The 25,073-nt window shown below is 44.3% G+C and overlaps 1 protein-coding gene across 10 annotated transcripts in view; it reads left to right on the top strand.

Moving 5' to 3' along the window:
• The window catches only part of LOC117512979 (neural cell adhesion molecule L1-like protein), a 123,352-nt gene that overhangs the window by 78,581 nt on the left and 19,698 nt on the right, over positions 1–25,073 (top strand). For all 10 annotated transcript variants that reach the window (XM_034173231.1, XM_034173234.1, XM_034173233.1 and 7 more), the window contains one exon: positions 12,632–12,814. In XM_034173231.1, the coding sequence (XP_034029122.1) occupies positions 12,632–12,814 (183 nt within the window). The remainder of the gene's footprint in view (positions 1–12,631; positions 12,815–25,073) is intronic.

The raw sequence follows: 25,073 nt of genomic DNA, 5'->3' as shown, positions 1-25,073 counted from the left end.
AATTGAAGGAGTAATGCATTTTCAAATGCTCAAACGGAATTTATAGGCTTGAAAGTTGGCTGAAAACACATGACTGCAAGGCTCCGCCGAGTCCACACAAAGACGGAAAGAAGAAGAAATGTGGTTATAAACTTCCGTTCATTCTACACAATTTCCCCACAGAAAAGAAAGATCCAGACAGACGTAAAAGACGGACTAAAATTGTAAGTTTCTTGCACACATTTATTTTGTCAATATTCTGAAACTGTGCCGAATTCTAACGTGGTTGATGGCACTGTTTTCGTGCATCGGCTTATGACGCGCCATGAATGACGTGGCCTGTAATATTGTAATACTGACATGTTCTATTGTATAAACAAACTGCATGCATGCACACATTATTGTATGTCTGTCAACTTATCAAAACAAACGTGACACTAAAGAGGTTATATGTGAGACCCACCTTCCTTTTAGTCCTTACAAAGCTGGTGGAGTAGCGATTTCTCATCCCTGCTTAGCAAATATTCTGCGGTATCCACAGTTTCAGTCTATGGACTTCGTCTAACCATCCGTCAGTTGCCTTCAAAGGGTCAGAAATTTGTTTGTCTCCAACTATCAACAAGGACTGGTCATTTTTGACAGCAGCACGCTCTTCCTCCTTTGTCAGCACCAACAGTAGTTTCTGTAACGATGCGGCACACGCAAGGGCAGCCAGCTCTTCCTTCTGTTTCTGTCTACTGCCGTACACAGTCCTGGTTGTAACAGGCAATCCGCGGAGCTTACAAAAACGCTTTAAATCATCAACTTTCCAGCGGTTGAAATGGAAATACGTAGCACTCCTCTCTGCTTTCCGCCGTCTTTGAATGTTGATTGGTAGCCGAAAAATTTAGTGTACCCATAATTCACCGCACAGCCCAAGATGTGCACTTTGCTTATTCCATCAGATCAGCGTACAGGGACAACTGTTCACTTCTGTCGATGCTGCCATCTTGTGGCTGTAGATGATATTGTAGTGCAGCTTTTTTAAAAATATACAGTAGTGTTCAGAATAATAGTAGTGCTATATGACTAAAAAGATTTTGAGTATATTTCTTATTGTTACATGGGAAACAAGGTACCAGTAGATTCAGTAGATTCTCACAAATCCAAAAAGACCAAGCATTCATGATATGCATACTCTTAAGGTTATGAAATTGGGATATTAGTAAAAAAAAAAAAGTAGAAAAGGGGGTGTTCACAATAATAGTAGCATCTGCTGTTGACGCTACAAACTCAAAACTATTACATTCAAACTGCTTTTTTAGCAATCCTGTGAATCACTAAACTAGTATTTAGTTGTATAACCACAGTTTTTCATGATTTCTTCACATCTGCGAGGCATTAATTTTGGTGGGTTGGAACAAAGATTTTGCTTGTTTGCTAGTGTGCTTGGGGTCATTGTTGAAACACCCATTTCAAGGGCATGTCCTCTTCAGCATAAGGCAACATGACCTCTTAAAGTATTTTGACATATCCAAACTGATCCATGATACCTGGTATGCGATATATAGGCCCAACACCATAGTAGGAGAAACATGGCCATATCATGATGCTTGTACCACCATGCTTCACTGTCTTCACTGTGAACTGTGGCTTGAATACAGAGTTTGGGGGTCGTCTCACAAACTGCCTGCGGCCCTTGGACCCAAAAAGAACAATTTTACTCTCATCAGTCCACAAAATATTCCTCCATTTCTCTGTAAGCCAGTTGATGTGTTCTTTGGCAAATTGTATCCTCTTCTGCACATGTCTTTTATTTAACAGAGGGACTTTGAGGGGGATTCTTGCAAATAAATTAGCTTCACACAGGCGTCTTCTAACTGTCACAGCACTTACAGGTAACTCCAGACTGTCTTTGATTATCCTGGAGCTGATCAATGGGTGAGCCTTTGCCATTCTGGTTATTCTTCTATCCATTTTGATGGTTGTTTTCTTCCACGCATCTCTGTTTTTTTTGTCCATTTTAAAGCATTGGAGATCATTGTAGATGAACAGCCTATAATTTTTTGCACCTGCGTATAGGTTTTCCCCTCTCCAATCAACTTTTTAATCAAACTACGCTGTTCTTCTGAACAATGTCTTGAATGTCCCATTTTCCTCAGGCTTTCAAAGAGAAAAGCATGTTCAACAGGTGCTGGCTTCATCCTTAAATAGGGGACACCTGATTCACACCTGTTTGTTCCACAAAATTGACGAACTCACTGACTGAATGTCACACTCTATTATTGTGATCAGCCCCTTTTCTACTTTTTTTTACTAATAGCCCAATTTCATAGCCTTAAGAGTGTGCATATCATGAATGCTTGGTCTTGTTGGATTTGTGAGAATCTACTGAATCTACTGGTACCTTGTTTCCCATGTGACAATAGGAAATATACACAAAACCTGGATTAATCTTTTTAGTCACATAGCACTACTATTAATCTGAACACTACTGTAAGTCATGTGTTACATTATCATGTTAGCTGTATCACAGTAGCTGTGTTGTCATGTTAGCTATATCATAGTAGCTGTATTATCATGTTATATTATATCATGTTATATTATCATTGTATGTATGTATGTTAGTAAGTATGATTTTTTTCTACTTCTCTAACTCTCTCTTTGCATAGCTTTGCATGAATTTATATGTTCAGTTAGCTGTTTTTCAGTTAGCTTTATATACATTTAACTGTTTTCATAGCGATAAATACATTTTTAGATTCAGATAGTGTTATTTTAAGTAAATTTTAGATTGCAATCTTTATATTCATTTAGCTATTTGCATAGCTTTGCATGAATTTATATGTTCAGTTAGCTGTTTTTCAGTTAGCTTTATATACATTTAACTGTTTTCATAGCGATAAATACATTTTTAGATTCAGATAGTGTTATTTTAAGTAAATTTTAGATTGCAATCTTTATATTCATTTAGCTATTTGCATAGCTTTGCATGAATTTATATGTTCAGTTAGCTGTTTTTCAGTTAGCTTTATATACATTTAACTGTTTTCATAGCGATAAATACATTTTTAGATTCAGATAGTGTTATTTTAAGTAAATTTTAGATTGCAATCTTTATATTCATTTAGCTATTTGCATAGCTTTGCATGAATTTATATGTTCAGTTAGCTTTATATACACTTAACTGTTTTCATAGTAATAAATACATTTTTAGATTCAGATAGTGTTATTTTACATCAATTTTACAATTTTACTTTGTTAGCTTTATATCCATTTAGCTATTGCTTTGCATGAAATTATGTTCATAGTGATCAATACATTTTTAGATTCAGATAGTGTGATTTTAAGTACATTTTAGATTGCTAGCTTTATATTCATTTAACAATTTGCATATCTTTGCATTAATTTATGTTCAGTTACCTGTTTTTCCAGTTACTTTCAGATTCAGTTAGCTTTATACACACTTATCTGTTTTCATAATGATAAAGGTTTCGACTGTGATTGTTTTAAGTGCATTTAGATTTGGTTAGCTTTATATTCCCTCAGCCCCAACCAGTCCCAGCAGAAGACTGCCCCTCCCTGAGCCTGGTTCTGCTGGAGGTTTCTTCCTGTTAAAAGGGAGTTTTTCCTTCCCACTGTCGCCAAGTGCTTGCTCACAGGGGGGTTATTTTGACCATTGGGGTTTTTCTGTAATTGTTGTATGGCTCTTGCCTTACAATATAAAGCGCCTTGGGGCGACTGTTTGTTGTGACTTGGCACTATATAAATAAATAAATAAATCTGATTTGATTTGATTTGATATTCCCTTTGTTAGCTTACAAGCTATAGTTACATTGCGCTAGATGAATTGTTTTCGGTTTAGATTGAGTCAGATTTATTTTCAGTCAGTTTTAGATTGTTTCAGGTAGGTTTTCTTGGAGCTGCACTCACTTTGGTTTTGATTAGGTTGGCTTTGTGTTTTTGTTGTTGTTGTTTTACAACACAGGTATTGTTTATTCAAGTATGGCAGTGGTAGGTCCATGACCTATATGGGATCTAGGCGCTCCCGCCATCACGAGCCTCCCACCTGACTGGGTTATCGCAGTGGGTAGATGGGACTCATTAGCCCTGTTAAGGCGGTCCACCTAGGGGAAGGAAAACCCTGATGTTAAACCCCAGCCTGGGTTACTGCCCCCGTGCCTCCGAGGAAGGTTCTTTACCCAGAGGCTAGGAGAAGGTCACTCTGATGTAAAACCTACAGCCTGGTGGTCACCACAGCCGTCTCAGCTTGTCTGTGCCACTGTGGAGTGCCACCTTGCCTAAAGAGTGGAATTGGTGTGTGCGAGCTGATCCAGACTGATACGAGCTGATACAGAGGTGTACCAAAATGGAGGTGAGGCAGTCCTCGACAAGCTTCAGATTCTCTTCTCCAGTTGCTGGGAAAAGGGAATGGTTCCACATGACCTTCGGGATGCGGTCATTGTCTCCCTGTACAAGAACAAGGGCGACAAGTCTGACTGTTCTAATTACCAGGGCATCACTCTCCTCTCAATAGCAGGTAAGATTTTGGCTCGAGTGCTGCTCAACAGGCTTACCCCTACCATAGCGCATGAAAATACTCCCGAGAGTCAGTGCGGATTTCGGGCCAACAGGGGAACCACCGACATGATCTTCGTCCTGAGACAGATCCAGGAGAAGTGCAGAGAACAGAACATGGCCCTTTATGCAGCCTTCATAGACCTAACCAAGGCTTTTGACACGGTCAGTCGTGAGGGTTTGTGGAAGATTCTTGCACGCCTTGGCTGCCCTCCAAAGCTCCTCACCATCATCCGCCAGCTGCATGAAGGCCAGATGGGACAAGTGAAGTACAACGGGACTCTGTCCGGCAGCTTCCCCATCTCAGATGGCATCAAACAAGGTTGCATCCTCGTGCCCACTCTGTTCTCCATCTTCTTCAGCATGATGCTTCGTGAGGCCAAAGAAGACTTGACAGACGACATCTATATCTGCTTCAGAACCGACGGAAGTCTGTTTAACTTGCGGCGGCCTTCTGTCCCACACTAAGATCACAGAACAGCTAATCATGGAGCTGCTCTTCGCAGATGACTGCGCCCTCGTCGCCCATACGGACCAACCCTTGCAGCACATTGTCAACTGTTTTGCTGAAGCAGCAAGAGCCTTCGGCCTCACCATCAGCCTGAGAAAGACAGAAGTGCTATATCAACCGGTCCCCCATACAGCATATACCCCACCCCAAATCAACATCGAGGGTACCAGCCTGAATGCAGTAGAGCACTTCACGTATCTCAGTAGTGTTATCTCAAACGACGCATCTGTTGCCAAGGACCTAGACAGTCGCCTTGCCAAGGCCAGCAGTTCTTTTGGTCGACTCTCTAAGAAAGTCTGGCAGAATCATGCACTGCGCCTTTCCACAAAAGTGCAGGTCTACAGAGCCATTGTGGTCCCTACCCTCCTGTATGGAGCTGAAAGCTGGGTTCTGTATCGCCAGCAGATCAGATTATTGGAACACTTTCATCGGCGTTGTCTCCGAAACATCTTCGGGATCAAGTGGCAGGACTACGTCTCAAATGAGGACATCCTTACCAGAGCCAAATTGCCCAGCATGGAGTCTATTATACTCAAACAACAGCTTCGTTGGGCAGGCCACGTAGCCAGGATGGATGATACACGCATGCCGAAATTAATTCTCTTTGGCGAGCTCAAGGAAGGGAGACGAAACCAAGGGGCCCCTAAAAAGCGCTATAAGGACCAGCTGAAGAAACAGCTCTCCCTTGCAGGCATTCAGCATCAGTCATGGCAGCATCTAGCTACAGATAGACTCAGCTGGCGTTCCAGCATGAAATCCGCCAGCCTGAAGTTTGAGGCAGAATGAAGTGAGGCCTCACAGCAGAAGCGCCAAAGACTGAAAGAGCGGGCAGCAGCACAAACCCAGCCTACTCAAGTGTTCATCTGCCCCAAGTGTAACAGGTCTTGTGCATCCCGCATCGGACTTTTCAACCACCAGAGGGTTTGTAGAAAATAAACTAAAAAAAAAAAAGGCCTTCCCACTATCCTCGCAAGCGAGGAAACTGCCAACAACAACAACTGTAAGTCACAGAACGAGCCAAACAAGTAAAATAACCACACACACACACACACACACACACACACACACACACACTGTGCTCTAATTGAGTCACTGTTTACCTGATTTCATGTTAATTGAGCTCAAATTAAAGTTCAAACCGTTTGAACTGTGAGCTCATATTCACTATTTGCTTTCAACTCTACTCTTTGGATAAGAGCAGGATGGTATATTTAGTTTCTTCATAACTAAATTAATCATTTTTACAAGTCAGAATGTTACTGCTGTTATCACAAATTGTAATTTAGTCTCCTCAAAATGTAATTATGAATAAATGCATTATAAGTAAATGAGATCTTCATAACGCAAATTCTGTCTCGATCCCACCTTTGTCTTTAAGCCGACGAGATTTTTCTCCCCTCTAGTGAGAGTAAGGCATTATGAAACCAGACACCACTAGGTGGCACTGTTGAACTCTGAACCCCCTGCTGGGGGCTGCATCAGTAAATTGGTGTAGGTGACTTTCCAACACTTTCTTCCTGCGCTGCCTGTCTTTACCTCCCGGTGCGTGTGATCTACCCCGATGCCAGCTTCTCTTCCAGAAAGCATCATTCAGAGCAACACTTCCACTCTTACATTGGCATTTTTCACTCACAAGCATTTCTTCCCTCTACACCTTTATGCAGAGAACAATTAGGTTGAACGGAGGAGTGAGGGGCTTTCACTGGGCTCAGTCTGCTTTCAAAGCCGACACTCTCACTGGCTGACATTTCTGAAGTCCTTTGTGTTCAGTGTGAAGGGAGAGACAGCCCTTCGCCGTGTCCAGCAGCACCCACGGGGTCTGGCTGACTCGTCAAAGCTTTCTGTCACCGACCTCCGGCTCCTTTCTGCTCCTTCTCATATCACGTGTCTGACTCTGTGCAGATCTTCTCACACAGTGCCGTCCGTGGGAGTGGGTGGATTTACGTTTTGACTGATTCATCCTGTAGCACAAGAATATTTCTTTTCCACTGACTGCTAAGCCCACAAATAAAATACTACAAAGCTATTTGATTTAAAATGTGTTGCACACTTAGTTTGTTCTTCTTCGTCTTTCGGCTGTTCCCGTTAGGGGTCGCCACAGCAGATCAATCGTTTCCATCTCACCCTGTCCTCTGTATCCTCCTCTGTCACACCAACCACCTGCATGTCCTCCCTCAGCACATCCATAAACCTCCTCTTTGGCCTCCCTCTTCTCCTCCTGCCTGGTGGCTCCATCCTCAGCATCCTTCTGCCTATATACTCTGGGTCCCTCCTCTGCACATGTCCAAATTTGGTTGGCTTGTTTTACGCCGGATACCCTTCCTGACGCAACCTTCCTCATTTATCCGGGCTTGGGACCGGCACTCAGAGTGTACTGGCTGCACACCCCATGTGGCTGAGTTACTTAGTTTGTTGAAGGATCACAATACCTCCAGTGCTGAAAAATTAAGCCAATGTGGTAGTTCCAAATATTGCAGTTCCTGTAATGTCCACTTGAGGTGAGTGAGTCAGTCCCAACAGATCTCCATGTTAAAGTGATAGACTGCATATGCTATACTGGACAAAGCCTGTGTGACATCATCCAAAAGTTTTCTACAGAGAAACACCCGATACAAATCCCCTGTATGTGCACCGCCGTGTTGGCGGAAGCACGGATTCTGGCAGTGTCACGAGGAACTCATTAATGCGCAAAGAGGTAGAACAGAAAGAGGCCTGAACACACCCCTCTCCAAGTCCAAACTAGCTAAGCTAACAGGCTAACTTCATTTATTAAATCATATTTTTGAGGACTGCGCAGTGGTTCTGCTATTGGTTTCATTTGGTGTGAACATTAAAAGTTATGCGCTGCATATTTTCTCAGTGATCATACATTAAATGTATCTAACGGATCAGGCTATCGATAGCTGTTAACTGTGCTAACGCCATCAGCACATAATATTAATTACCACATGAATTTCACAGTTAGAAAAAAATTCACCACCGTACAGTCATCATGGAGGAGAAAACTATCAACAGAGACCAAAACAGGTTTTTGTACCAGGTTGTAAACATGTTTATTTCTGCGCTAAAGTTAGACATTTTCACATGGATGTGAATGGGAACTTGCTCGCTTTTGGAGGTAGCCCCCAGTGGCCAGTCAAGGAACTGCAACTTTTTCCTCTCCCAGTCGGGCTTCATCGAACTAACACCACTGAAACTTCCTGCTTGGTTAGAATTCCAAACTTTCCAGCAAAAATAAACATTTTAACAACTAGTACAAAAGATGTGTTTAATAACTGAACGATTTAAGATATTTTTAAAGCTAGAATAATTAGGGGTGTGGTCACATTGAGTGACAGCTGTGCGCTGGGTCCAGGGTGTTGTGTTGGTTCTTTTTGAGCATTTTATTACAAATGTCTGAGATAATACGGCTTACTGTGTGCTTAACTGTGCTAAGAGACCATCAAAGAAGTCGATTTTTCAGTGTTTCCACTGAGCACGGTTAGACTGGTTATCTGGTGTACCGGGCAAATCCCGCCGGGCCCTCGCGCATTTTGGGCCCCCTCAGGTCTGTCATTAAAAAATATATGTATATAATTATATGCTTCTCCTGAGGCACATTGGGCTAGTCCAATGAAATTCCTTGGTTCTCAAAGGCCCGCCCCTCCCTACAGGCCCCACCTGACCCAAGTCATCACTCAAAGTTTTGGCTATTCGGTCTGTTGTGCGCAAAATGGAGAAGCAAAAGAGTGGAGCTGAGAAGCGAAAGGAAAAAAAGAAAACAGGAATTAAAAGACGACGCAGCAAAATGTGCCAAAATCTTAGATATGTTTAAAACCACAAGCTCGACCTCAGGTTCGGGTAGTGGGGCCGCCGGTCCGTCATTTCAAACTAGCCCGGGACCGGCGTCGAGAGCACAGGTGGTGGAGAGTGAAGAGGAGGAGGAGACGGAGAGAGACGTGACCCAGCAGGGAGAGATTGAGGTTAGAATTCATCTCTACACTTGCTAGTAGCCAATGCAGTGTAGCTATTCACCGCTTCAGCGTTTCGTTTCCCATTTATTGCCTGAAACTAAGACTAAGTCGTCATCCTGACTTTCTCAAATCAGTCACAAACATGTACCCATTTGATTTATTTTCATACACTTTGACTTCTTTTGTATTGTTGCGCCAGCATATAGAACTCTTCCATTTGTCTTGAGCTGTCACAAGGACGACCTGTGCTGTGTGTCATTGCTAGTGTGTGTTAGTTATGGCATCCCCCCCCTTTCACTTTCTCAAATCCAACTAATATCTTATTTCTACTCTACTGCTTGTCGTGTGTTGTGCAACTCTGATTTTATACAAAATGTATTTTTGTAATCTTTTCCTTCTGTAATGGCATGCCATGTCATTATCAAGACATCTGGTATTAAGTATTAGCTGCCTCGTGGCGTGGTAGATGGATAGGTAAGAAGCCAACTAGCTGTGCTACTGTTTAGCAATCGCTGGTAGCAGTTCCAAGGTGGAGTAGCTACTGCCAGCCTGGTGAGAAGGGGCAGAAAGACATGTGATACGCTGTGGAATTGGCATAAAATATTTTTGGTTGTTATTAACATTCCATTCAGTAAGGTCACTCACAGTATCTCTCGACTGGAGCAATTGTAAGCTGAAAGTATGAAAATGTTTAGGAAATTATTACTAAGGGATGAATTTTATTCAGTAAGACTTAGAACATACAATAGCGGCCCAGATGGAGTTGTGCACAACACAGCCCTTTTCTTACTGTATATTAACAGAAATCATATTTACCTCATGGCCTATGCAGCACAATGTCCCTACTGTTTCCATGTTATTCATATGACCATCTATATTTAAGGACATAATACATTAGGGAATTAGGAGTTGGAGCACCTGTGTGTGTGTGTGTGTGTGTGTGTGTGTGTGTGTGTGTGTGTGTGTGTGTGTGTGTGTGTGTGTGTGTGTGTGTGTGTGTGTGTGTGTGTGTGTGTGTGTGGTGCCTTAGCTTTGGTGTCACATAATGCTCTGACTAGATTTGGTGTCCAACTTACAGTGTTGTGTGTGTTAGTGAAATATTGCTTTGCTTAACCCTCGTAAGGTGTTTGGGTCTGTGGGACCCGTTTTCAGTTTTTGCTTAAGGAAAATGGTATATATATATTTTCACATTGAGATTCACTGGCCAGGGCTCATATCAGGGCTCATAATCATGAAAAAAAAAGTTAGTGACCTTATCCTCCTGTCTCTCTATATCTCACCCTCAAAAACATACATACACAGAACTTCACATACATTCTTCTTTAGCATATGCTTCCAGACATCATATATAGGCCTATATATATATATCGTGTATATATAATGGAGCTGGGCCCTCAGGTGATCAAAAAGTGCCCGGGCCCCTTTCAGATGCCAGTCCAGCCCTGCCACTGAGTGACATTTTTGGATAATTTTATGGTATATTAGCACCATAAGCACTAAATAGAATGCATCAAGAGTTTGGTGAGGTTGACTCCAGTTTTACTGTGCCTAGGGGCAGATCCATAAATTTTTTTGTGGGGTCGGAGGTCTGATTTATTGCAATCTGGCAATCCGCTAAGCGGATTCAGCTCATTGAATGACATCACAATACTGTCCCATATACTGTATATACAACCCCTGGCAAAAATTATGGAATCACTGGCCTCGGAGGATGTCCATTCAGTTGTTTAATTTTGTGGAAAAAAAGCAGATCACAGACATGACACAAAACTAAAGTCATTTCAAATGGCAACTTTCTGGCTTTAAGAAACACTATAAGAAATCAGGAAAAAAGATTGTGACAGTCAGTAACGGTTACTTTTTTAGACCAAGCAGAGGAAAAAAATATGGAATCACTCAATTTTGAGGATTAAATTATGGAATCACCCTGTAAATTTCCATCCCCCAAACTAAAACCTGCATCAAATCAGATCTGCTCGTTGACATTGACCCTATGCCATAACATTGATCCTATGTGTCTTTTTGCAAGGAACGTTTTCACAGTTTTTGCTCTATGGCAAGATGCATTATCATCTTGAAAAATGATTTCATCATCCCCAAACATCTTTTCAATTGTCCAAAATATCAACGTAAACTTGTGCATTTATTGATGATGTAATGACAGCCATCTCCCCAGTGCCTTTACCTGACATGCAGCCCCATATCATCAATGACTGTGGAAATTTAGATGTTCTCTTCAGACAATCATCTTTATAAATCTCATTGGAACGGCACCAAACAAAAGTTCCAGCATCATCACCTTGCCCAATGCAGATTTGAGATTCATCACTGAATATGACTTTCATCCAGTCATCCACAGTCCACAATTGCTTTTCTTTAGCCCATTGTAACCTTGTTTATTCTGTTTAGGTGTTAATGATGGCTTTCGTTTAGCTTTTCTGTATGTAAATCCCATTTCCTTTAGGCGGTTTCTCACAGTTCAGTCATAGACGTTGACTCTAGTTTCCTCCCATTCGTTCCTCATTTGTTTTGTTGTGCATTTTTGGATTTTTGAGACATATTGCTTTAAGTTTTCTGTCTTGACGTTTTGATGTCTTCCTTGGTCTACCAGTATGTTTGCCTTTAACAACCTTCCCATGTTTTTTGTATTTGGTCCTGAGTTTAGACACAGCTGACTGTGAACAACCAACATCTTTTGCAACATTGCATGATGATTTACTCTCTTTTAAGAGTTTGATGATCCTCTCCTTTGTTTCAACTGACATCTCTCGTGTTGGAGCCATGATTCATGTCAGTCCACTTGGTGCAACAGCTCTCCAAGGTGTGATCACTCCTTTTTAGATGCAGACTAATGAGCAGATCTGATATGATGCAGGTGTTAGTTTTGGGAATGAAAATTTACAGGGTGATTCCATTTGAAACAACTGAATGAACATCCTCTGAGGCCGGTGATTCCATAATTTTTGCCAGGGGTTGTATACGGTATATATATATATATATATATATATATATATATATATATATATATATATATATATATATATATATATAGTGAATTTTTGACAGATTAGCCAAAAATCTCGTAAAACTCTTTAATCTATAATAGTATCATGCAAAGTAGTTTATCCTACTTCTATGGTGAGATGATAGAGTGTAAAAAATATTTTCATGTTCAGCTTTTTTCCCAGTGGAAGATACTGTGACAAACACACACACACACACACATATATATATATATATATATATATATATATATATATATATAATTCTTTGTTTTTCATTGACTGTTTTTTCTGTCTATTGCTTTTTTCTCCTCCAATTTTCTTCTGTAATTCCCTTTAATTTCCGACTGTCTCCTGCTTTGCTTTCATCTTCCCTGTTCCGTTGCTTTGTTGCATCATGTTTATAGCTTCTCTTCCTTTCCTGATCTCCTCATCTCTTGCTTTTATCTCCTCTCTTCATAATGCATTCTTCATCATGTCACCTGCCATGACGTGCGTCTGTTACCTTCATGACTCTTTTCATCTCAGGCTCAGCCGTAGACCCTCCTTACAGTCGTGTTTCACTAACACACAACCAAAGCCAACATTTATGAGTTTTGACTGAATATCCGTTGCATCTTTCTCCATAGTTAATCAGACCACACTGGAGGTGGTTGATTCCCAAGAGATGAACATCAGTGGCGCTGACACCACTCAGTGGCAGCTTCAGGGCTTAGAAGAGGGGAGCCGCTACCTTTTCCAGTTGAGTGCCTGTACCCGAGCTGGCTGTGGCCCCCCGGTGGCCGAGGAGAGCACCACCATTCGCCTAGAAGGTAAAAAAAACAAGAAGTGCTATAGCGGCCAGTCTCTGCAAATGATCTGGTGGAGGTGCCGACAAGATCTTGTTGACATCAGTTTGTGTGATGGACACTCACTCACTGCACAGACATGAGCCCTACGGTGTCATTATTCTCATGTGTTCGGTTTCAATGTAAAAGGTTGCTGGTTCAAACCCCACCCCTGCCACATTTCTCTATGTAATGTGGAGTTGTGTCAGGAAGGGCATCCAGTGTGAAACCTGTGCCAATAAAGCATGCAGCTCCACCTTGGATTTGGTGTGGTGTTCCTGAGTGCAAACAAGGGGGCAGCCAAAGGCACTTACTTACTTTTACACAAGTTGTGATGGAGATAAAGAGAAATCTAGCCAAATACACTGTTTTGATCACTATTTTCAACCGATGTTCGAAGACATGCAACAGTGCTAAGGACATTCTGTTCTGGTGGTTCCTTCTGATTTGATCTTTGGAACCAGATTTTGAGATGATGAACGCAGTGGGGATGGGGTCAAAATGTAATGGCCCCTTCACACATATTGTGAAAAGGGCGAAACAGCACAAAACAGTTTGAAATTAGAGCACGAAACATCATACCGACGGGCAGGCGTGCACAAATCTGGTGCAAGAGTGCATGCACGCGCAAGTGTCTTTTGAGCAGGAACAGTGCCAGGTGCACCACATCGCGCCGCTTATGTGGTATAACTAAAAAAAAAAGAGAGAAAAACAAACCACCCCCCTGGACGCAAACTCGCGCCTTTCAAGCACTCTGGATTACCAGTCAAAGACTTTACCACTGAGCTATGGAGATGTTCTTTGAAAGCTGCAGGAATCTGCCTCTTATCAGGAAGGACATGGAAGTATTACAAAAAAAATTAAAATCCCATACCAGATAAAAACACTGCATTTGTCAAGCGGACAATACAAATATAATCCGTCTGTTCCTCTGGCGATGACCCATGGTCACCAACTTACAGTCATGAAATGACATGAATGAGAAGCGGTGTGCTCTGATCATGTCCACAACTAGTCAGGTGCGTCCAGTTGACCGTGCATCTGTTCTACCCGACACGTGTGACTTGTGGAGGGCGCACCATAGCACAGACACCGCGTCATGTGGAAGAGAGCTCACGTGGGTGACGTGACGGTCAGATCATCCGCTGCGTGGCAACCTGGCAGGCTGTCAATGTCCGCTCCGTGCACACGCTCACTTGCTGCAGCTTGTCGCCACCACAGCAATATATGTTTTTATTTATGTCCACGTAAATACAGCGATCAGACACACATGCCTCACAGTGGGCAGTTCTTAGTCCATAACTGTCCAAACACAGTAGGTGTTGTGTAGCTGGAATGTCCAGAATGACAGATCACCACAATTGCTTCTGTCGGAAGCCACGCTTCCCGTGAGTGGAGTGCACACACCCATGTGTCAGTGCGTGTATGTTTGCAAAGTCACACTCGTGGGGAACTTAGACAAATTTCACAGCAGTACGACAGTGATTGTCTACAGTCTGTTGTCGTGACAAGAGTGCGACTGGCCACACATATTCTAAGTGCCATGCGAGCGGTGTTAGGTGTTTGTGCATGTCACCTGGAATTTGGCCGGCACCTGCCGCGAGAGGGTGCGATGGGTTTGCACAGCACACATTTTGTTTTTGTGTTCCTACTACGTTGTAAAAGTCAGCTGTTTGTGTTGTATTGGTGAGATTAAAGTATTCATGTCATTTGGACATACGCAAATGTAAAAATGTGTCTTCGCTGTAGTTGAGAAAATAATCATTATGCTCTCTGATGACATCACCTTAGGGTATAGATGAAGGCAGCTTCCCTGCATCATTACATGGATGCCATCAGTGACCATCAAGACATAAACTCTCCTCTCAGTGATGGATGTACAGTATGAGGCTAATTTATAACGTGTAACATTCTGAAACGTACAGCAGTTCCTCACAGCAACTTCAGAAACTGGTGTCATCAATATTGTCAACTACAGCTTATAAAGGGGCTTCTAGGTGAGTATGGACTAACTGTAACCACACCAGATTATTATCATTATTTTCAAGGAGCTGATCAATTAAAGGTAAAGTAATTGTTCTAGCTTACTTTGTTAGTTAATTGTGGTCTAATTGTGGTCTTGGCTTGACGTTAGTCACTTGTGTGGATGTGTGTAACACAGTGTGTTCAGCCATTACATTGTTCCTGAAGGGGGTGTGGCAACCCTAAGCTCCTTTCTGTTTAAAGCAGCAGACACAAATAAGTTTAGGGGGTTAAAGGAATCATCACTTTAACCCTCAAACAAGTGGGGTCATTTATGACCCGGGCATATATTTTTGTGCACCATTTTTTTCATTTTACCTTTTTATGTTAAACTGACCTGTTATGGTCTTCTGAAACAGTTGATAGATGTATTTTATATCTTAAAAACGGGACAGATGCTAACACGTCAGCATGTCTATGGCATTTTTAATGTTATCATTAGCATTAAGCTGTTCTCGTCTGTTTGTTTTCTGTATAATAATTAATGGCTCAGCGTTCGTTGTCGTAAAAGAGTGAAATTGTTTTTTTTTTGTTTTTTTTATTCATATATTAATAATAATAGCAAAAACAACAATAATAGTAATAATAACTCATAATTAATAATGCTACAATACAATTTTAGAGAAAGAGACAAAAAGAACCTGATGAAACAAAACACAACAGAAAAGATAAAACCAACTGACAATGAAAATAAATAAATACATATAGAAATAAATGTTTCCTGTGAACATCTAGTGACTCTTAAACCTCCACTTCATCCCTGTTTTATTTAACTTTAATGACAATTTGTTTTGTTCAAACCATATTTTCAATGTGTTAATTTCTTCAGTGATTTCCTCCAGAACTTTCTGCCAAACTAGAAAACCGCTGCATCCTAGTAAGAACAGAATACTACTGGAATGAATTTGAATAAGGAACATTGTTTTTTCTCACTAAATGGATGCTGCACTCACTGCAGTTTATTGTCTGGAATAGTCCAAGATTGTATTTCAGAGCTTCTAGAATTGTGCGTTTGGTGTTAGGCCGGGGGGGCTAATTTTGGGTTTCAGCTTTTTTTGTTTTTCACCACTTTCATCCCTGAATATGTCAATCGTGAGTCACTTTTGTGCAGATTAAAGTCACTAACTGGGACTCCTGTCTTGTTGCGAGAAAGAAACGAGAATCGTCCTCTGTTCTGTTCACACAGCTCCAAACGCTGCGCGGCTCTCTGACGAGTCACGTTAGAATGATAGAATTCAGTCGGAATTAATAACTTCAAAGTGAAATTTGTTTTTTACATTCACTTTTGATGCTCTGTGTGCTTCTTACCCTGTGTGCTGCGATACCTCAATTTCCCTGAGGGAGTCTTCCTAAGGGATTAATAAAATTCTATCGAGTCTAATCAAATTTTATTGTTTTGCAGGGAAGCATGGCCAACAGACCTAGAATAGCAAGATTTACAGCTGCACAGGCACTGAAACTGATTCTTGATGCCCAGAGTGAGGGTGAAAATAGCTCATGATTGTCACAAAGGATGACTGATGGGTTCATTGAGATTTGTGCTAAAGTATTGGCATATTTGCTAGTCACTGTTTTTTCTATAGTTGATGCAAAAATGATCTTACCATATTAGTCACTAAAATAGCTTGGTCGCTTAAGGGTTGACTGTCAGGTACTTTCAGCTAAATGCTAAATTTAATAAATGCTACCCACGCTATTGAATAGAAATTGAATTGCTAATATGTAAAGCAAATCAAATTTATTTTTGAAGCACATCAAAATCAAGCTTTACATTTTTAAAAGAATTAACACAAAATCAATAAGTAAAAAAGAATCAGGCAATACACAAGAAACAAAACATTGCAAAAAACAAAACAAAACATGCAGCTCATTGTAAACTGCAAAATGAAAAATCAAATAAAATTATATCACAACCGATTTATCAATCATAAACACTGGCTAAACAGACAACATACAGTTCTCTCCACAAAGTTGGTGTCCGATAGACTCTGTCACCTGCTCATCGATTCGTTACACAGGGAACGTCCAGCACGGGCTGGCACATGGTTCAAGAAGATCAACAAGATAATGAAGAGCAAAAAAATTCTGTATCATAAAACCTTGGAATCTGCCAGTGCAAAGAAGCTAGTACTGAGGTTATATGACCAAATCTCCTTGTTCTTGTTCAAATTCTAGCACCACATTGCCATGCCTCTGTGTTGTAACGGATCACATTCGAGCTGTACGGAATGGATCAGAATGCATTTAATTGCAGAGTTTACATAAGGCTGATTTTGTGTTATGGTGACTTGTTTTAAACAGGGATGACTGTATTAAATTTGATGTAGTTACGTTAAAATCACAGTCTGAGTGGAAGAAATACAGCTGCTCCGTGCTCACACAGCCTGTTAAAAAAGAAGAAGAAGCAACCTCGCAGAGAGATTGAAGCTCTCTACGAGGCTGTGTTAAAGGGCTTCAGCACAAAGTGTCCGTCGTCTCTTTCCTGTGCAGCCGTTAACCCACTGAACCGAGCGCCGCATTCGAAGAGCGTGCACAGCTGGGGTGGCTGCAAGTCCACAGCTCTGGAAAAATAACGTAACAATAAAGTATTCCTGACTGTTTCTGAGCGTCTGCTTGACAGGATCAGCAGGAAGAATGAATGTATTTATCCAGAACGGGTTATAAATAAAATTATTATTGCTACTTTCTCATCAGACACTATAGATGTCCTCATGTCTTGTGGAAAAAAAGAAGTTGAAGTTAGAAACTGAGATCAGTTTTCTTCTTTTTCATGATCTTGACAAAGTAGTTTTTATTCAGTGATGCTGTTCATATTGCCATTTAATACAACACTTATTTATTTTATGTTAAAATATGTAAAACATTCAACACCTTGTCTCCATTTCAGACCACAGAAACAAATTCCTTATTTTCGCAATGCCTATATAAGTGTGTGTTAGAGAGATTAAAAAAAAAAAACAAAACTTGACAGCATTAATGTCATCATTAGTATTGATATGAATGTTTAGACACTGGCATAAATAATTCTGTCTCGAGACATGGCAGCCACAGATACTAAAGAGAATTCAGGAAGAAAATCTGTAAACCTCCTTGATGTTTTGTAGAGTGTATCAGTGAGAGAGCTGCATGTTTATTTTTTTGCTTTGAAGTTCTGCATTCTAAAGATTGGAAAGGCACAGGAGATAAGGTGAAAAGTGCAGGTAAACTCATGTCGGGGAAAAAAAAACACCAGCTAAACCAGCTCCTCTCTTATCATGGTCATTCAGACTGTTGTTATTCAGAGGCATCGAATCATGACCCTGTCTCAGAGCTCTTTGGCATCAGTGGACCGCTACAGCAGTGTCCTCTGAAACGGGATTTCTGAGAAAACACAGGATAATGCTGTTTGTGGTTTGGACACATGCTGTTGAATTTTAGGAATTGGGTTTGAGTTTTGGTGAACTACTGGGTGAAAAATGTCATTGTCAATAGAATCTGAATTAACTTCAGCATCACCAAGCACGACATGACACATCTACACAAATTAAAGGGGACCTTCAACATTTTTCAATATGGGCTCTATTTGTAGATGCTTTTGGGGGTCATCTTTTCACTTGGAACAAAAATGAATTTAATCAATGTATTATTGACAGAATGCAAACACCCTTATGAGCTAACTGGCTATATAATGTTGTTGGGTGGGGCAAGCTTAAAACACTCAGTAAACTGCTTCTTGTTGCCATGGAATAGCACGGAGAGGACTCCTGCAGGAACTGTCAGAAACCTAGCTGTATTAGACAACCAGTTATAGACACATATTTAGATAGTTAAGGTCAGTTATGAGTTTTCTTGACAGTGACTGAGGCTAATGTTTCTTGGCTCTGGGTCTATATATTTGATGGTAAATTGCAGGTCTGTATATGAGAATTCTGGATGTTTTAATAAAATCTTTCATCCTTCTTGTTCTTCAGTGTATCCTTTGTGAGGTTTTGCATGTTGCGTGTGGATGTGCAGCCTGAGAGCTATTAAGTGTTTTGTTTGTCCATGTGGATGAGTGGAAGCTCGTTGTGGACATAAAAATGTTCCTGTCTTGAAGCTCAGTGCTCAGGGCACGTTACTCAAAATGCCAGGCAGCAGATTTATGGATGGTAATAGCACAGAGACATTAATGGGGAGTGATGGAGTGACAGTGGAAACAATTTAACCCATGAGGATTAGTTGTGTTACTTTCGATTTGACCTGTGTGACTGAATGAGCATTCAGGGTTCATTATTATTATTTGTTGAGATAAAGAGTTCACATTCTGCACAAATCATAGTAGAAATCAGGCGTGGTCATAACCGGCGGCAGACGTCTGCAGCCATGTATGTTTGTTTTAGTAAAGCTAAAGGTGAAATAGGAAAAATAAAAAGACGGAGTAAACCGTCTCTCAGGAAGAAGAATGGAAGAACAGAGAGAACAACTGTAACAGATCAGTGGGGCAGACACAGGAAAAAAAAAAAAAATCTATTTTTCACCATCAGGTCTCCTGAGATAAAAAAGCAGCAGAGATAAAGAGGGTTTCAAAACATATACCTCTAAAAATATCCAGCTTCTCCAGAGATGAGATTATTTACTCTCTGGCACAGCATTTAAGATCATCTTCAACTTCCTGGTTAATAGTTTTAACTTTGCAAAAAAAAGTTTGGGGATCAACTTCAACACATATAACTGAACTCGGCACACACGCACGCACGCACGCACGCACGCACGCACACAATTTTAATGCAAATTCGGCCACAACAGACAACATGTGCAGGTAAAAGAGGAAAAACATACATAAGCTCCATTGGGGTATACAGTATGTCATGCTTATTGTTGTGAAAGTGTAGGAACACGGACCCACAACAGGGGCGCAAATGAACGGACAATGGAGGAAGTCAAATAATAACACTTTACTGTTGTGAAGAAGCACAACCAACACGGCGAATTACAATTATGGATAAATAGTCAATTCACAAAAAATGTGTCATGTGGGCCGGCTCGAAGATAAGAGACGTCCGTCTAAAGCAGAACCGGAACCACACGATTTCCTCCGCCACCGAACCCCGGGAATACTGGAGCCGCCAAGTCCCGAACACCCAGGTGGCCACTGCCTCCGCTTGTCGGATCTGGTACTGCTGGCGAGGAACAAAAACAGTTAGATGTGGGTGCCCGTGCACCCGGCAACACGTACGGTGGGAAGACCACCTCCACCTCTCGTCGAAAAAAGAAACAGAGTATCTGCTGTCCAAACACACACAAGCAACAGATATTTCTGTTATAAACACAGTCAGCTGAGAATGTTACCTCCTTGGTAGAGCGATATCTCGGCAAAGAAGTGGAGATGACATCTTGCAGATATACCGCTGCGGATCAGCTGATTGGTAACAGCTGTCGTAGATGACAGCTGTCACCCCGGCTGCTCCTGTGAGGTGGCAGCGCCCTCTGGTGCCTGGAGCCCGCACTCCAGGCAGGGTGCCCTCTGGTGGTGGTGGGCCAGCAGTACCTCCTCTTCAGCGGCCCACACAACAGGCCCCCCCCCTCAACGGGCGCCTCCTGTCCGGGTGGCGGCGGTAGAAATCGGCCAGGAGGGCCGGGTCCAGGATGAAGCTCCTCTTCACCCAGGACCGTTATTCGGGGCCGTACCCCTCCCAGTCCACCAAATACTGGAAGCCCCGGCCCATCCTTCGGACATCCAAGAGCCAGCGCACAGTCCAAGCCGGCTCGCCATCGATGATCCGGGCAGGAGGTGGTGCCGGACCCGGAGTACAGAGGGGTGAGGTGTGATGTGGCTTAATTCTGGACACATGGAAAACGGGATGGATCCGCAGTGAGGCCGGAAGCTGAAGCCTCACCGCGGCTGGACTGATGACCTTGAGGATTTTGAATGGACCAATGTACCGATCCTGGAGTTTAGGGGAGACCACTTGGAGGGGAATGTCCTTTGTTGACAACCACACTTCCTGCCCTGGCCGATACGTAGGGGCCGGGGTCCGCTGATGGTCTGCATGGGCTTTCGTCCTCATCCGGGCCCTGAGAAAAGCAGAACGGGCGGCACGCCACACCCGACGGCACTTCCGCAGGTGGGCCTGGACCGAGGGCACACCGACCTCTCCCTCAACCACCGGAAACAAAGGAGGCTGGTACCCCAGACACACCTCAAAAGGGGAGAGGCCGGTGGCTGACGACACCTGGCTTTTATGGGCATACTCGATCCAGGCCAAATGGGTACTCCAGGCCGCCGGGTGCGCGGCCGTCACGCAACGCAGGGCCTGTTCCACCTCCTGATTGGCCCGTTCTGCTTGCCCGTTGGTCTGGGGATGATACCCGGATGAGAGACTTACCGTGGCCCCCAGTTCCCGGCAGAAGCTCCTCCAGACTTGCGAGGAGAACTGGGGACCGCGATCGGAGACGATGTCTGTTGGAATCCCATGCAGTCGGACGACGTGGTGGACCAGGAGGTCCGCTGTCTCCTGGGCAGTCGGGAACTTCGGGAGGGCCACGAAGTGGGCCGCCTTGGAGAATCGGTCCACTATCGTGAGGATGGTGGTGTTGCCCTGGGACGGTGGGAGGCCCGTGACAAAATCCAGGCCGATGTGGGACCAGGGGCGATGAGGCACGGGTAGCGGCTGGAGCAGTCCCGAAGCCCTGCGATGATCAGCCTTGCCCCTGGCGCAGGTGGTGCAGGCCTGGATATAATCCCGGACGTCGGCCTCTAGGGACGCCCACCAGATGCGCTGCCGGACAACTGCCACGGTTCTTCGCACCCCTGGATGACAGGAGAGCTTGGAGCCGTGACAGAAGTCCAGGACTGCAGCCCTAGCCTCTGGTGGGACGTAGAGTCTGTTCTTCGGCCCAGTTCCGGGGTCCGGGCTTCGTGCCAGGGCCTCCCGGACGGTTCTCTCTACGTCCCAGGTGAGGGTGGCCACGATAGTGGACTCCGGGATGATGGGTTCCGGTGGATCCGACAACTCCGCTTTGACTTCATCTTCATGTACCCGGGACAAGGCATCCGATCTCTGGTTTTTGGTCCCGGGACGGTAGGTGATCCGGAAGTCAAAACGGCCGAAGAACAGTGACCAGCGGGCTTGCCTGGGGTTCAGCCGCTTGGCGGTCCTGATATACTCCAGGTTCCGGTGGTCAGTGAAAACCGTGAATGGCACGGGCATTCCCTCCAACAGATGTCTCCACTCTTCAAGAGCCTCTTTCACCGCAAGGAGTTCTCGATTGCCGACGTCATAGTTCCGTTCGGCCGGGGTCAACCTGCGGGAAAAATAGGCACACGGGTGAAGGACCTTATCGGTCCTCCCGCTCTGGGAAAGCACAGCTCCTATCCCTGAGTCCGAGGCGTCCACTTCAACCACTAACTGGCGACTAGGATCGGGCTGCACCAGAACGGGTGCAGACGAGAAGCGCCGTTTCAACTCCTTGAACGCGGCATCGCAACGATCCAACCAGGTGAAGGGGACTTTTGGTGAGGTCAGGGCTGTCAGGGGGCTAACTACCTGACTGTAGCCCTTAATGAACCTCCTGTAGAAATTAGCAAAGCCGAGGAACTGTTGCAGCTTCCTACGGCTGGTGGGTTGGGGCCAGTCTCTCACCGCCGCGACCTTGGCCGGATCAGGAGCGACGGAGTTAGGGGAGATGATAAACCCCAGGAAGGACAAAGAAGTGCAGTGGAACTCGCACTTCTCGCCCTTCACAAACAGCCGGTTCTCCAACAACCGCTGCAGGACCTGACGTACATGCCGGACATGAGTCTCAGGATCCGGAGAAAAGATGAGTATATCGTCCAGATATACGAAGACGAATCGGTGCAGGAAATCCCGCAAGACATCATTAACCAATGCTTGAAACGTTGCGGGGGCGTTTGTAAGACCGAACAGCATGACCAGGTACTCAAAATGACCTAAGGGGGTGTTGAATGCCGTCTTCCACTCGTCTCCCTTCCGGATCCAAACCAGGTGATACGCATTTCTAAGATCTAGCTTAGTGAACATTTGGGCTCCATGCAGGGGCGTGAACACTGAATCCAACAAGGGCAATGGGTATCGGTTACGAACCGTGATTTCGTTCAGTCCCCTGTAATCAATGCATGGACGTAGTCCGCCATCCTTTTTCCCCACAAAAAAGAAACCTGCACCCATCGGGGAGGTGGAATTCCGGCTCAACCCGGCAGCTAGAGAGTCCCGGATGTAGGTCTCCATTGATTCGCGCTCAGGTCATGAGAGGTTGTACAGCCTGCTGGACGGGAACTCAACGCCTGGAACCAAATCAATGGCACAATCGTACGGGCGGTGCGGGGGAAGGGTGAGCGCCAGATCCTTGCTGAACACGTCCACAAGGTCATGGTACTCCACCGGCACTGTCCCGAGATTGGGCGGGACTCTGACCTCCTCCTTAGCCTGGGAACCGGGAGGAACCGAGGAACCTAAACATACCCGATGGCAGGTCTCGCTCCACTGAACCACTACCCCGGACGGCAAATCGATCCGGGGATTGTGTTTTAACATCCAGGAGAACCCTAGAATCATGCGGGAGGTGGCAGGAGTCACAAAAAACTCGATCTCCTCCCGGTGGTTCCCTGACACCACCAGAGTTACTGGAGGTGTCTTATGTGTGATTAAAGGGAGTAGGGAGCCATCTAGTGCCCGTACTTGCACAGGTGAAGTAAGTGCCACCAGAGGGAGCCCTGCCTCCCTGGCCCATCTGCTGTCTAGCAAATTCCCTTCAGAGCCCATGTCCACCAGTGCTGGGGCCTGAAGGGTTAAATCCTTATAAAGGATTGTAACTGGGAGTCATGTGGCATCATATGTCTGAAGGAGCCGTGAATTTTGCTCCCAGAGCGCTGTAGCCCAAGCGCGTGCCTCACCGCGAAGCAGATTAATCACATAAGCTATCTTACTAGCATCAGTCGCGTACATGATGGGACGTTGTGCGAAGACGAGCGAACACTGCATAAGAAAGTCCACGCACGTCTCCACACAACCCCCGTACGGCTCTGGAGGGCTTATGTATGCTTCAGGGGAAGGTGGGAGGGGTCGTTGAACGACCTGTGGAATGTCAACGTTGCGCACAGGATCGACAGGAGGGAGAGCCGCAGCAGCGCCCTGAGGGCGCGCTTACACCTGAGTGGCGAGAGCCTCCACCCTGCGGTTAAGGAGGACGTTCTGCTCGGTCATTAGATCCAACCGAGCCGTAAAGGCGGTGAGGACTCGCTGCAACTCACCTACCATTCCTCCTGCAGACGCCTGTGCGCCCTGTTCTTCCATTGGCCATTCAACAGCCGGTTGACGCCCCTCGGGGTCCATGACGTTGGCCGAGATATCCTGTTGTGAAAGTGTAGGAACACGGACCCACAACAGGGGCGCAAATGAACGGACAATGGAGGAAGTCAAATAATAACACTTTACTGTTGTGAAGAAGCACAACCAACACGGCGAATTACAATTATGGATAAATAGTCAATTCACAAAAAATGTGTCATGTGGGCCGGCTCGAAGATAAGAGACGTCCGTCTAAAGCAGAACCGGAACCACACGATTTCCTCCGCCACCGAACCCCGGGAATACTGGAGCCGCCAAGTCCCGAACACCCAGGTGGTCACTGCCTCCGCTTGTCGAATCTGGTACTGCTGGCGAGGAACAAAAACAGTTAGATGTGGGTGCGCGTGCACCCGGCAACACGTACGGTGGGAAGACCACCTCCACCTCTTGTTGAAAAAAGAAACAGAGTATCTGCTGTCCAAACACACACAAGCAACAGATATTTCTGTTATAAACACAGTCAGCTGAGAATGTTACCTCCTTGGTAGAGCGATATCTCAGCAAAGAAGTGGAGATGACGTCTTGCAGATATACCGCTGCGGATCAGCTGATTGGTAACAGCTGTCGTAGGTGACAGTTCGGGGAGGCTATGGAGGAGGACTATCAGTCGGCCTCGAAGAGATTCTGATAAACCATCCGACGCCTCAGGAGGTGGAAGCAGCTCTCCACCGGCACTGTTTACGGTGCGGGTAGGGAGCTGTTGACCTTGACTGGGGATGTTGTTGGGCGGTGGAAGGAGTACTTCGAGGCTCTCCTCAATCCCATCGTCACGTCTTCCGAAGCGGAAGCAGAGACAAGGGACCCAGAGGCGGACTCATCCATTACTCAGGCAGAAGTCACTGAGGTGGTTAGAAAGCTCCTCGGTGGCAAGGCTCCTGGGGTGGATGAAATCCATC

Source organism: Thalassophryne amazonica, chromosome 6 (assembly GCF_902500255.1).
Source record: "Thalassophryne amazonica chromosome 6, fThaAma1.1, whole genome shotgun sequence".
Lineage (NCBI taxonomy): Eukaryota > Metazoa > Chordata > Actinopteri > Batrachoidiformes > Batrachoididae > Thalassophryne > Thalassophryne amazonica.
The sequence above is the reverse complement of the archived record's forward strand: the minus strand, read 5'-3'. Positions and strand labels throughout refer to the sequence as shown.